The following is a 15,000-nucleotide window of genomic DNA, read 5'->3' on the forward strand; positions in this document are numbered from 1 at the left end:
GGTGCCAATCATACCAAAGACTATAAAAATGGGAGCCATTACCTCCCTGCTTGGCACTCAGCATCAAAGGTTGGAATTGGGGGTTAAATCACCAAAAATGACTCCCGGGCACGGCCACCGCTGCTGCTCACTGCTCCCCTCACCTCCCAGGGGGTGAACAAGGGGATGGGTCAAATGCAGAGGACAAATTTCACCACACTTAGTGTGTGTGGGTGTGGCAATCATTGGTACTTTAACTTAAAACATATTTAACATTTTTATTTCACATCTAATCTTCCGAAAATTGGAAAATCACATTGAAAACGTCACAAAAAGCTCTTAAAAACGAAGGTGCAAAAGTAAGAAATGCTCCATAAAGTGTGAAGTGAAGTATATTTATATAGCGCTTTTCTCTATTGACTCAAAGCGCTTTACATAATGAAAGCCAATATCTAAGTTCCATTTAAAGCAGTGTGGGTGGCACTGAGAGCAGGTGGGTAAAGTGTCTTGCCCAAGGACACAACGGCAGTGACTAGGAGGGCGGAAGTGGGAATCGAACCTGGAACCCTCAAGTTGCTGGCACGGCCATTCTACCAACCGAGCTATGCCGCCCCAGAAGAAAATAGTGTGAAAATGTAAACATAGAGAAACCTGAGAAGAACTATTTTCTGCAGGCTTAGTGCCAGAAAGTTACAGCTGTGCTCTAAAGGGTGAGCATGGCTAAGGTGGTGTGCTATTTTTTAGAGAAAAATCCCCCAAAGGTGCCAATCATACCAAAGACTATAAAAATGGGAGCCATTACCTCCCTGCTTAGCACTCAGCATCAAGTGTTGGAATTGGGGGTTAAATCACCAAAAATGACTCCCGGGCGCGGCCACCGCTGCTGCTCACTGCTCCCCTCAACTCCCAGGGGGTGAACAAGGGTGATGGGTCAAATGCAGAGGACAAATTTCACCACACCTAGTGTGTGTGTGCGTGGCAATCATTGGTACTTCAACTTAAAACATATTCAACATTTTTATTTCAAAAATTGGAAAATCACATTGAAAACGTCACAAAAATCTCTTAAAAACGAAGGTGCAAAAGTAAGAAATGCTCCATAAAGTGTGAAGTGAAGTATATTTATATAGCGCTTTTCTCTATTGACTCAAAGCGCTTTATATAGTGAAAGCCAATATCTAAGTTCCATTTAAAGCAGTGTGGGTGGCACTGGGAGCAGGTGGGTAAAGTGTCTTGCCCAAGGACACAACGGCAGTGACGAGGATGGCGGAAGTGGGAATCGAACGATGGAACCCTCAAGTTGCTGGCACGGCCACTCTACCAACCGAGCTATGCCGCTCCAGAAGAAAATAGTGTGAAAATGTAAACGGGGAAACCTGAGAAGAACTATTTTCTGCAGGCTTAGTGCCAGAAAGTTACAGCTGTGCTCTAAAGGGTGAGCATGGCTAAGGTGGTGTGCTATTTTTTCAGAGAAAAATCCCCCAAAGGTGCCAATCATACCAAGACTATAAAAATGGGAGCCATTACCTCCCTGCTTGGCACTCAGCATCAAAGGTTGGAATTGGGGGTTAAATCACCAAAAATTATCCCCGGGCGTGGCCACCGCTGCTGCTCACTGCTCCCCTCACCTCCCAGGGGGTGAACAAGGGTGATGGGTCAAATGCAGAGGACATATTTCACCACACCTAGTGTGTGTGTGACAATCATTGGTACTTCAACTTTAACTTAAAACATATTTAACATTTTTATTTCACATCTAACCTTTCGAAAGTTGGAAAATCACATTGAAAACGTCACAAAAAGCTCTTAAAAGCGAAAGTGCAAAAGTAAGAAATGCGTCATAAAGTGTGAAGTGAAGTGAAGTGAATTATATTTATATAGCGCTTTGAGTCAATAGAGAAAAGTGCTACATAAATATAATTCACATAGTGAAACCCAATACTTTTTGGTGTAACCATCATGAGCGTTCTGTTCAGGTATATTTCTTTTATATTTTGATAGATCATCATATTTATGTATTACTAAATTGAAATAGGTATTGATCAATCTTTAAGCTGTGTGTATTCGATTTCAGTTTGCTTTTGACATCTTATTTAGAATTGTAGTTGAAACTTTTACAACCTTGTGTTGCGCTCATGATGGCGTAACCAAACTAGATTTCATTTAATGATAATTTTTTTAATTATATTTAATGTATATATTATTTTGAATATTTATTCCCTTTTTTACATTTAGTATATTTAAAGGCCTACTGAAATGAATTTTTTAAAATTTAAAACGGGGATAGCAGATCCATTCTATGTGTCATACTTGATCATTTCGCGATATTGCCATATTTTTGCTGAAAGGATTTAGTAGAGAACATCGACGATAAAGTTCGCAACTTTTAGTCGCTGATAAAAAAAAGCCTTGCCTGTACCGGAAGTAGCGTGACGTCACAGGTTGGAGGGCTGCTCACATTTCCCTATTGTTTACAATGCAGCGAGAGAGATTCGGACCGAGAAAGCGACAATTTCCCCATTAATTTGAGCCAGGATGAAAGATTCGTGGATGAGGAACGTGAGAGTGAAGGACTAGAATGCAGTGCAGGATGTATCTTTTTTCGCTCTGACCGTAACTTAGGTACAAGCTGGCTCATTGGATTCCACACTCTCTCCTTTTTCTATTGTGGATCACGGATTTATATTTTAAACCACCTCGGATACTATATCCTCTTGAAAATGGGAGTCGAGAACGCGAAATGTTACATTCACAGTGACTTTTATCTCCACGACAATACATCGACGAAGCTCTTTAGCTACTGAGCTAACGTGATAGCATCGGGCTCAAATGCAGATAGAAACCAAAGAAATAAACCCCTGACTGGAAGGATAGACAGAAGATCAACAATACAATTAAACCATGGACATGTAAATACACGGTTAATAATTTCCAGCCTGGCGAAGCTTAAAAATGCTGTTGCTAACGACGCCATTGAAGCTAACTTAGCAACAGGACCTCACAAAGCTATGCTAAAAACATTAGCTATCCACCTACGCCAGCCAGCCCTCATCTGCTCATCAACACCCGTGCTCACCTGCGTTCCAGCGATCGACGGAAGGACGAAGGACTTCACGCGATCATCCGTGCGGTCGGCGGCTAGCGTCGGATAGCGCGTCTGCTATCCAAGTCAAAGTCCTCCTGGTTGTGTTGCTGCAGCCAGCCGCTAATACACCGATCCCACCTACAACTTTCTTCTTTGCAGTCTTCATTGTTCATTAAACAAATTGCAAAAGATTCACCAACACAGATGTCCAGAATACTGTGGAGTTTTGAGATGAAAACAGAGCTTTTTGTATTGGATACAAAGGTGTACCAATACTTCCGTTTAACTAGTGACGTCACGCGCATACGTCATCATACATAGACGTTTTTCAACCGGAAGTTTAGTGGGAAATTTAAAATGTCACTTTATAAGTTAACCCGGCCGTATTGGCATGTGTTGCAATGTTAAGATTTCATCATTGATATATAAACTATCAGACTGCGTGGTCGCTAGTAGTGGCTTTCAGTAGGCCTTTAAATATTCTGTGTTTTATGGATTTTTTCTTTTTGGAACATGTACTATACATATAATACAATAAAGTCCCATATAAAATTATGTTTCTAGCAATACTTTAATTTTGCCTTTGAAAGTAACACTCCGATGTTGCAGTTTGACATTACTGTCTATAATTTTTCTGTGTGAAAATGTTAATAATAAAGAGAATATGTTACGTTTAAAAGAAATCCCTTTTATTATTGTCAACTAGCATAAGAAATGAAAGATAGATATTTATTAAGATGACAAAGAAATAAAGATATAAAACATAATATAACGGAAAAAAAAGAGAAATTGAAAAAATAAATGAATATAAAAAATAAAATAAATGCCTTTTATTATTGTCAACTAGCATAAGAAATGAAAGATAGATATTTATTAAGATGACAAAGAAATAAAAGAAATTAAGATATAAAACATAATATAACGGGAAAAAAAAGAAATTGAAAAAATAAATGAATATAAAAAATAAAAGAAATGCCTTTTATTATTGTCAACTAGCATAAGAAATAAAAGATAGATATCTTTTAAGATGACAAAGAAATAAAAGAAATGAAGATATAAAACATAACAGAAAAAAAAGAGAAATTGAAAAAATAAATGAATATAAAAAATAAAAGAAATGCCTTTTATTATTGTCAACTAGCATAAGAAATAAAAGATAGATATATTTTAAGATGACAAAGAAATAAAAGAAATGAAGATATATAACATAACGGAAAAAAAAGAGAAATTGAAAAAATAAATGAATATAAAAAATAAAAGAAATGCCTTTTATTATTGTCAACTAGCATAAGAAATAAAAGATAGATATCTTTTAAGATGACAAAGAAATAAAAGAAATGAAGATATAAAACATAACGGAAAAAAAAGAGAAATTGAAAAAATAAATGAATATAAAAAATAAAAGAAATGCCTTTTATTATTGTCAACTAGCATAAGAAATAAAAGATAGATATCTTTTAAGATGACAAAGAAATAAAAGAAATGAAGGTATAAAACATAATAAATAATGAACATAATATAACAAAAAAAAAAGAGAAATTGAAAAAATAAATGAATATAAAAAATGTGTGGAAAACAGTATACTGAGTTTTTTCACATTTTTTTCTTATTTTTGTTGTAACAATGCCCAACGGAGCTTGATAATCGTGTCAGAGCCTGATTTAAAGCGTCATGATCGCATCAAAGCATAATAAAGTTCAATAAAGCGTAATAAAACGTATCAAAGCGTGATTTAAAGCGTATCAAAGCGGGATCAAATCGTGAGGAACGGTAACAAAGCGGCAACTAATTCGTATCAGAGCGTATCAAAGCATAACATTACTTCGGAGATTGGGATATTCGTGGAAAAATGGACAAAAATGACGGCGCTTTGCTCGCCGCATTAGAGTGCGGCAAGCGCCGTTGCTGTGAACCAGGCATTCGTGGAGCTGTACACTGTAATATCTCACTGACATCATTTAGGACCAAAACCCTTAAAACAAGTAAAACACTCTAACATAAAATCTGCTTAGTGAGAAGAATTATCTTAGACAGAAAATAAGCAAATATCACCCTTATTTGACGTATTTCATCTTTTTGCAGTGTACCGTCAAGCATGGTGGTGGTAGTATTATGCTCTGGGTGGGTGAGGGGGGTGTGGTCACCTGAGCAGCATCATGTACATGGGGTTGTGGGTGAGGGGTGTGGTCACCTGAGCAGCATCATGTACATGGGGTTGTGGGTGAGGGGTGTGGTCACCTGAGCAGCATCATGTACATGGGGTTGTGGGTGAGGGGTGTGGTCACCTGAGCAGCATCATGTACATGGGGTTGTGGGTGAGGGGTGTGGTCACCTGAGCAGCATCATGTACATGGGGTTGTGGGTGAGGGGTGTGGTCACCTGAGCAGCATCATGTACGTGGGGTTGTGGGTGAGGGGTGTGGTCACCTGAGCAGCATCATGTACGTGGGGTTGTGGGTGAGGGGTGTGGTCACCTGAGCAGCATCATGTACATGGGGGTGGTGGGTGAGGGGTGTGGTCACCTGAGCAGCATCATGTACATGGGGTTGTGGGTGAGGGGTGTGGTCACCTGAGCAGCATCATGTACATGGGGGTGGTGGGTGAGGGGTGTGGTCACCTGAGCAGCATCATGTACATGGGGTTGTGGGTGAGGGGTGTGGTCACCTGAGCAGCATCATGTACATGGGGTTGTGGGTGAGGCAGGCCATCAGCGCCCCCGCAGAGACCACCAGGATGACGGGCAGCAGGAAGTGAGGACAGTTGTTGGGACAGGGCGCCGGCCTGGCGTGGCTCTGGCTGCCGGGTATGCACCTGCAGTCGGTGTAAAGCTGCGGGCAAAAGGAGGGAGACAAAAAGTCCCATTGGCATTTGCGGCGGTGGCTGTAGGCGACCCCCCGATGTTTTAAGCACTCCGAGACAAGCGTGTTGGACTCGTGCGAATCTGCACGGCCAGTTAACATCTAAATGTCCTCCAATGTCCTCTATTTTAGTCGAGGCATTTACAAAAGGTGGGCTGTGGCAGCTACACAACAGCTGAGCACACAATAGCACATAAGCTAGACATACTCAATTATCATTGAACATATTAATATTGCAGTGTGAATTAACACATGTGTCAATATAAACAAGTATGAACAAATTCTAGTTGCATATTACTTGCACATACAAAGTCTCCAAGGCAGAAGAACGTATCCAGTAACAAACGTGTCCGCATTGTTCAACTCGCTGCATCTCCAGCTTTACTTTATGAATTATTGGGTCCAGTAAATGTTACCCAAAAAAAAAAAAAAATAATATATTTTTTTTTTAATTACCACCCCACTTCAACCTAAAGACAGCATGAGTCCATTCCAGACGGCTAATAATAAATAGGTTGGCGTTTTTCATACCTACCATTGTTCTCTCTTTGACTCATTTCACATGATCAAAACTTTTCCCAACATTCCACACTACAAAATATCTCAAATATGTATGATTCCCGCTGATATCACACCAGGTCAATATCGGTATCAGCCAACAATAAAGGATCCGATATCGGTATTGTATATCAGAAGTGAAAATGTCAACGGTCAGTGTCTCGACTCGATATTGATATCGGTCCGTTGTCAGCAAAATAAATAAATTCTGCTTGCATCTAAAATCTCCGATACGAGCAGTCCTGCAGTGTTGACTTGTGTGTGATATCATGTGCGATACAAGCAGTAATGCAGTGCTGACTTGTGTGTGATATCATGTGCGATACAAGCAGTCCTGCAGTGTTGACTTGTGTGTGTGATATCATGTGCGCTACAAGCAGTCCTGCATAGTGTTGACTTGTGTGTGATATCATGTGCGATACAAGCAATCCTGCAGTGTTGACTTGTGTGTGATATCATGTGCGATACAAGCAGTCCTGCAGTGTTGAATTGTGTGTGATATCATGTGCGATACAAGCAGTCCTGCAGAGTGTTGACTTGTGTGTGATATCATGTGCGATACAAGCAGTCCTGCAGAGTGTTGACTTGTGTGTGTGATATCATGTGCGATACAAGCAGTCCTGCAGAGTGTTGACTTGTGTGTGTGATATCATGTGCGATACAAGCAGTCCTGCAGAGTGTTGACTCGTGTGTGATATCATGTGCGATACAAGCAGTCCTGCAGTGTTGACTTGTGTGTGATATCATGTGGGATACAAGCAGTCCTGCAGAGTGTTGACTCGTGTGTGATATCATGTGGGAAACAAGCAGTCCTGCAGAGTGTTGACTTGTGTGTGTGTGTGATATCATGTGCGATACAAGCACTCCTGCAGAGTGTTGACTTGTGTGTGTGATATCATGTGCGATACAAGCAGTCCTGCAGAGTGTTGACTTGTGTGTGTGATATCATGTGCGATACAAGCAGTCCTGCAGAGTGTTGACTTGTGTGATATCATGTGCGATACAAGCAGTCCTGCAGAGTGTTGACTCGTGTGTGATATCATGTGGGATACAAGCAGTCCTGCAGAGTGTTGACTTGTGTGTGATTTCATGTGCGATACAAGCAGTCCTGCAGTGTTGAATTGTGTGTGATATCATGTGGGATACAAGCAGTCCTGCAGTGTTGACTTGTGTGTGATATGTGCGATACAAGCAGTCCTGCAGAGTGTTTACTTGTGTGTGTGATATCATGTGCGATACAAGCAGTCCTGCAGAGTGTTGACTTGTGTGTGTGTGATATCATGTGCGATACAGGCAGTCCTGCAGAGTGTTGACTCGTGTGTGATATCATGTGGGATACAAGCAGTCCTGCAGAGTGTTGACTCGTGTGTGATATCATGTGGGATACAAGCAGTCCTGCAGAGTGTTGACTTGTGTGATATCATGTGCGATACAAGCAATCCTGCAGAGTGTTGACTTGTGTGTGATATCATGTGCGATACAAGCAGTCCTGCAGTGTTGAATTGTGTGTGATATCATGTGGGATACAAGCAGTCCTGCAGAGTGTTGACTCGTGTGTGATATCATGTGGGATACAAGCAGTCCTGCAGAGTGTTGACTTGTGTGTGATTTCATGTGCGATACAAGCAGTCCTGCAGTGTTGAATTGTGTCTGATATCATGTGGGATACAAGCAGTCCTGCAGTGTTGACTTGTGTGTGATATGTGCGATACAAGCAGTCCTGCAGAGTGTTTACTTGTGTGTGTGATATCATGTGCGATACAAGCAGTCCTGCAGAGTGTTGACTTGTGTGTGTGTGTGATATCATGTGCGATACAGGCAGTCCTGCAGAGTGTTGACTCGTGTGTGATATCATGTGGGATACAAGCAGTCCTGCAGTGTTGAATTGTGTGTGATATCATGTGGGATACAAGCAGTCCTGCAGAGTGTTGACTTGTGTGTGATATCATGTGCGATACAAGCAGTCCTGCAGAGTGTTGACTTGTGTGTGTGATATCATGTGCGATACAAGCAGTCCTGCAGAGTGTTGACTTGTGTGTGTGATATCATGTGCGATACAAGCAGTCCTGCAGAGTGTTGACTCGTGTGTGATATCATGTGCGATACAAGCAGTCCTGCAGAGTGTTGACTTGTGTGTGTGATATCATGTGCGATACAAGCAGTTCTGCAGAGTGTTGACTCGTGTGTGATATCATGTGCGATACAAGCAGTGCTGCAGAGTGTTGACTTGTGTGTGTGATATCATGTGGGATACAAGCAGTCCTGCAGTGTTGACTTGTGTGTGATATCATGTGCGATACAAGCAGTCCTGCAGAGTGTTGACTTGTGTGTGTGATATCATGTGCGATACAAGCAGTCCTGCAGAGTGTTGACTTGTGTGTGTGATATCATGTGGGATACAAGCAGTCCTGCAGAGTGTTGACTCGTGTGTGATATCATGTGCGATACAAGCAGTCCTGCAGAGTGTTGACTTGTGTGTGTGATATCATGTGCGATACAAGCAGTCCTGCAGAGTGTTGACTTGTGTGTGTGATATCATGTGCGATACAAGCAGTCCTGCAGAGTGTTGACTTGTGTGTGTGATATCATGTGCGATACAAGCAGTCCTGCAGAGTGTTGACTTGTGTGTGATATCATGTGCAATACAAGCAGTCCTGCAGAGTGTTGACTTGTGTGTGTGATATCATGTGCGATACAAGCAGTCCTGCAGAGTGTTGACTCGTATGTGATATAATGTGGGATACAAGCAGTCCTGCAGAGTGTTGACATGTGTGTGATACCATGTGCGATACAAGCATCCTGCAGAGTGTTGACTCGTGTGTGATATCATGTGGGATACAAGCAGTGCTGACTTGTGTGGGATATCATGTGCGATACAAAAAACAACCTTGTGTAATTATTGGAGGATGTAATGAAGTTTCTGTAACTTTGCAAAGGACTGCTTGTATCGCACATGATATCACACTTTGCATTATTTGATACTTGTTTGTGTTGACAAATGTGCTGTTTTACACTGCAACACAGTTCAATTATAATTACGCATGTTTAGCTTGTGTGCTATTATGTGCTTAGCTGTCGTGTAGCTGCTAGTAGCATGTTTACCTTTTGACAAAATTAAAGAAAAAAATATTATTGAAGGATGTAAAGAAGGTACTGGAACTTTGCACAGGACTGCTTGTATCGCACATGATATCACACATTTTACATGCAAGCACATATCATCCCATACTATTTTTTTTTTGGGGCCGATACCAATATGGGCTCAGGATATCTGTAGTAAACATGTGTGGAGACGTCACCTACCTGGACCAGGTGTGTGTGGTTGGGGTTTTTGGTGAAGTGGGTGCAGCCCGCGTGACACGGGGAGATGTACTCCACGCCATCGGAGCCGCACACCGGGTTGAAGGCGCCGGCGGGACACGAGCAGTTGGCGTAACACATGGACGGAGACCTGGAGAGAGACCGCCACTGTTAGAATAATTGGATCCAAGTTATCACAAGAGTTCCCGGCGGGCAGACAAAAGCTGTCTTTAATTCTACCAAGAAGAAGGCTTGTAAAAGTATGCTGTGTAGGATGGGAAGCAACATGAATGTGTTCTGTTTCTTTCATGTATTGTAATCAACAGAAAGATATTGTCTGGCCCGAGAACTGCAAAGCGAAGAGGAAGCAGGACCTGACTCCCCTCCAGAGACTTCTTCTTTGAACTGTTTTACGACCTTTCCTTTGAACCGTTTTAATCAAAGGCGATGGCTGTTTACGACCCCCGTCCCTTAGAAACAGCTGTTGCCATGTCATCCGGGAAAGTCCAAATAAAAGAGGAGGCGTACAATCTTTCGCCAGAGAGTACAGTCCAGACGTTTCACCTCAAACTGAGCCAAATTTAACTCTGTCTCGGTTTAATTCCTTGCTTCTTGTCCTGTTTGATAGATGTCATCAGTGTTTGAACCTGACAGCCACTTCATGCACACGGAGGATTTCTGGAGGCAGAATCACTAAAGAAGTCTGAACTAAACGGACTGAAGACAAAAACCACACAAGACCTCTTCTTTGAACTGTTTTACGACCTTTCCTTTGAACCGTTTTAATCAAAGGCGATGGCTGTTTACGACCCCCGTCCCTTAGAAACAGCTGTTGCCATGTCATCCGGGAAAGTCCAAATAAAAGAGGAGGCGTACAATCTTTCGCCAGAGAGTACAGTCCAGACGTTTCACCTCAAACTGAGCCAAATTTAACTCTGTCTCGGTTTAATTCCTTGCTTCTTGTCTTGTTTGATAGATGTCATCAGTGTTTGAACCTGACAGCCACTTCATGCACACGGAGGATTTCTGGAGGCAGAATCACTAAAGAAGTCTGAACTAAACGGACTGAAGACAAAAACCACACAAGACCTCTTCTTTGAACTGTTTTACGACCTTTTCTTTAAACTGTTTTAATCAAAGGCGATGGCTGTTTACGACCCCCGTCCCTTAGAAACAGCTGTTGCCATGTCATCCGGGAAAGTCCAAATAAAAGAGGAGGCGTACAATCTTTCGCCAGAGAGTACGGTCCAGACGTTTCACCTCAAACTGAGCCAAATTTAACTCTGTCTCGGTTTAATTCCTTGCTTCTTGTCTTGTTTGATAGATGTCATCAGTGTTTGAACCTGACAGCCACTTCATGCACACGGAGGATTTCTGGAGGCAGAATCATTAAAGAAGTCTGAACTAAACGGACTGAAGACAAAAACCACACAAGACCTCTTCTTTGAACTGTTTTACGACCTTTCCTTTGAACCGTTTTAATCAAAGGCGATGGCTGTTTACGACCCCCGTCCCTTAGAAACAGCTGTTGCCATGTCATCCGGGAAAGTCCAAATAAAAGAGGAGGCGTACAATCTTTCGCCAGAGAGTACAGTCCAGACGTTTCACCTCAAACTGAGCCAAATTTAATTCTGTCTCGGTTTAATTCCTTCTTGTCTTGTTTGATAGATGTCATCAGTGTTTGAACCTGACAGCCACTTCATGCACACGGAGGATTTTTGGAGGCAGAATCACTAAAGAAGTCTGAACTAAACGGACTGAAGGCAAACCACACAAGTGAGTATTGTCGATGAAAAATGACTATTTTAGTCGTCTCTTGTCCAAACCACAATTTGAGCCTAAATGTTTGTGTGGGGGTTCTTTTCCTCAGCAGCCTGGGCCTGGGCTTTGTCATAGATAAGACACTTTTATGGCCTTGATGCATTCTTGGAGTCTGGTGGCGGTGCGGCCAAACCACCTTCTCTGTGAATAGGACAACGATCACTAATTTGGGTTGTATTTGTCTTTTGCTCAATGGTTTCTCCTGAAATGGGTTTCTTTTGAGATTGTGACTGCCTGTCAAATGTTGAATCAAAACATTCCAGGTTTTGCTAATATCACAATCAGATAAGATTGGACCCAACCCCTCCTTCTCCCTATCACGTTTCCCAAAGCAGATATAAACATCTTTAAGACCTCTTTGTATCACTCTCTCTCTCTCACTTCTCTTTCCTCCTTTTCTTTCTTTAGCAGCATAACCACAACTCATTTTAATTGAGATCTCAAATAAACACTTAAAAAGATATTAGCTTTCTCCGGACAATTCTTTATTTAATAGGTAACCTACTCAGTGGCCTAGTGGTTAGAGTGTCCGCCCTAAGATAGGTAGGTTATGAGTTAAAACCCCCAAGACTATAAAAAATGGGACCCATTACCTCCCTGCTTGGCATTCAACATCAAGGGTTGGAATTGGGGGTTAAATCACCAAAAAATTATTCCCGGGCGTGGCCACCGCTGCTGCCCACTGCTCCCCTCACCTCCCAGGGGGTGAACAAGGGGATGAGTCAAATGCAGAGGACTAATTTCACCACACCTAGTGTGTGTGTGACAATCATTGGTACTTTAACTTCATTAAACTCCAAAACAGTATTGTGTTGGAAAAAATGTGTATACAAACTGCAGTATAACGATAAAAAGCACATTGTGACCAGAGAATGACCTTGTCCGCATGACCCACTGTGAAAGTATCTCTTCTCGCTGCTCATTTTGAAGGTGTCGGCTTCTTCGTTCCAGTCTAACAGTGCGTCATTGTCTGGATAGCCCGATGCTTCCCACCGAGTTGCGTCATATGCTCTCTCCCCCCTCCAAACTGAACTGACTCCCGCTCTCTCTCCCACCTTGTAGTCAGTGTATAAAGAAGAACGCGTCTCTCATCCTATTGCACGTTCCTTCAATACTTGCAGTGAATGTGACCTGTGCCTTCTCAACTGCTCCAGGTTTTCAAACAAATCTAAAAAAGGCAATTTTGCTTGACTACTTGATTAGAAAATGTCCATCGTCTTGGCTCACCCGTGCCGCCCGACTTGGTAGTGATTGACCTCGGAGACTCTCTGCGTGGAGCAGCCCATGAAGAAGAGCGGGATGAAGAGGAGGGTGGACATGGTCAACAGGACCACGCAGAAGCGCGGAATGTTCTTCAGCGACATATCCGTCTTCTTCATGATGACACCGCCAATCAGCATCCCCACCGCCACTGCCGGAAGATTCACAGCACCTGCGAGGGAGGATATTCATTTTAAACGCCGCGCCAATCACCAGGACGTATTCCAACTAATCTGGATAGAATCCAGATTGAACATTTGGCGGCAACGTACACGGAACATGGGGAACATCAGTTAAGGCAGTGGTCCCCAACCACCGGGCCGCACAATAAATTTAAAAAAAAAAAAAAAAAATTTTTTTTTTTTTTAATGTATATATTGTGTTTTTATGTTGATTTCATAAAAAAAAACAAAAAAAAAACAAAAACATTATATATCAATATAGATCAATACAGTCTGCAGGGATACAGTCCGTAAGCACACATGATTGTATTTATTTATGTAAAAAAAAAAAAAAAAAAATTTTTTTTAAATAATTTATTATTTTTTTTAAATACCCCCCCCCCAACCGGTCCGTGGGACAAATTTTCAAGCGTTGACCGGTCCGCAGCTACAAAAAGGTTGGCGACCACTGAGTTAAGGCATTCAGGGTCTTACTTATTAAAATCCAAATAATACATAGTGTGTGCAAACTATACAATGTGGTGTACTATTAGTGATCTACCAAGACTGTACAATTGATAACAAGTACAAAAGTGGTGCAGACCGCCATATTTAAATGAGGTTTTTGCATGTGTCGCCATGGAGAGACTCGTTTCATTGGTCCAGTCTGTGTGGTTGACATTTAGCACACAAATATGATACGTATGTATCACCTTTTCTAGGCTACATTGTAGACCAGGGTTTCTTTAACCATTTGGACCTCGGGGCCCAACTTTTCCACTCCAGAGTTGCCTGTGGCTCACTCAAATATTAACCCTAAATTAGTCATCTTACTCTTGATTTTAACCCTATTCAAAAATGACGGCGCTAAAATAAATAGAAATGAATACCTATATAAAATAATTCATACGACAAAATCTAACTGAATTTAGTAAGAAATAACATACGTTCTTAAATAAACTGTCAACAAAATTAAGGCGCAAGTGAAAATACAGCTTCACCACTTTAGTCATCATTTTTGCGCTTAAAAACAATTTCTACGACTTTTTGTTTGTTTGTTTGATATTGTCATTACTGCCACAAGTGGTGGAAAAGTGTCAGAGTAATTGTATCTAAAACTTTGTGTTTCAATGAGTTCCCGGCGAGCAGACAAAAGCTGTCTTTGATCTTACCAATCAAAAGGCTTGTAAAACTCCACTGTGCAGGATGGGAAGCGACACGAAGGTGTCAGTTTCTTTGATGTATTGTAATACACAGGAAAATTGTATCTTGACCCGAGATCTACAAAGCGGAGAGGAAGCAGGACCTGACCTCCCCCTCCGGGCACCTTTTCTTTGAACTGTTTTGTAACCAAAGGCGACGGCTGTTTACGACCCCCCTTCCCTTTAGAAACAGCTGTTGCCATGTAATCAGGGAAAGTCCAAATAAAAGAGGAGGCGTACAATCTTTCGTCAAGAGCGTGGTGGGACACTGTGCAAGGGTACAGGTCTACGCGTTTCTCCTCATTGAGCCAAATTTAACTCTGTCTATGTTTAATTCCTTGCTTCTTGTCTTGTTTAATCATTGTCATCAGTGTTTGAACCTGACAAAAAGTGTATTACATCCGAGTACAGCTGCGGTCCATACGGACTACAGCTGAGAAACACGTCTTTTGGCGGCCCTCTAGAAAACGCCCGTGTTATTTTTATTTTTCCTGTCCAGCTTCTCAGGCAAATCATATAGTTAATAATACTAATAATAATACCTGGGATTTATATAGCGCTTTTCTAAGTACCCAAAGTCGCTTTACATGTTAAAAACCCATCATTCATTCACACCTGGTGGTGGTAAGCTACTTTCATAGCCACAACTGCCCTGGGGTAGACTGACGGATATAGTTGATGTAGATGCCCATATAGGCTGTTCAGATTTACTTTACAAAAGAGAAGTGTAGGATACTTCTCTTGTTGCCTTATTTGTATTTGACCACTACTGTTTTC

General features: G+C 41.7%; 1 protein-coding gene across 3 annotated transcripts in view; it reads right to left on the bottom strand.

The window, feature by feature from the left end:
- The window catches only part of LOC133644596 (solute carrier organic anion transporter family member 2A1-like), a 39,795-nt gene that overhangs the window by 3,953 nt on the left and 20,842 nt on the right, over positions 1-15,000 (bottom strand). For all 3 annotated transcript variants that reach the window (XR_009824793.1, XR_009824792.1, XM_062039220.1), the window contains exons 9-11: positions 12,828-13,032; positions 9,783-9,930; positions 5,728-5,891 (exon numbers count right to left, since the gene is read on the bottom strand). Coding sequence is in view for 1 of the 3 variants with exons in the window: in XM_062039220.1 (XP_061895204.1) it covers positions 5,728-5,891; positions 9,783-9,930; positions 12,828-13,032 (517 nt within the window). In the remaining 2 variants the exon portion in view is untranslated. The remainder of the gene's footprint in view (positions 1-5,727; positions 5,892-9,782; positions 9,931-12,827; positions 13,033-15,000) is intronic.

The sequence above is a fragment of the Entelurus aequoreus genome, linkage group LG27 (assembly GCF_033978785.1).
Source record: "Entelurus aequoreus isolate RoL-2023_Sb linkage group LG27, RoL_Eaeq_v1.1, whole genome shotgun sequence".
NCBI lineage: Eukaryota > Metazoa > Chordata > Actinopteri > Syngnathiformes > Syngnathidae > Entelurus > Entelurus aequoreus.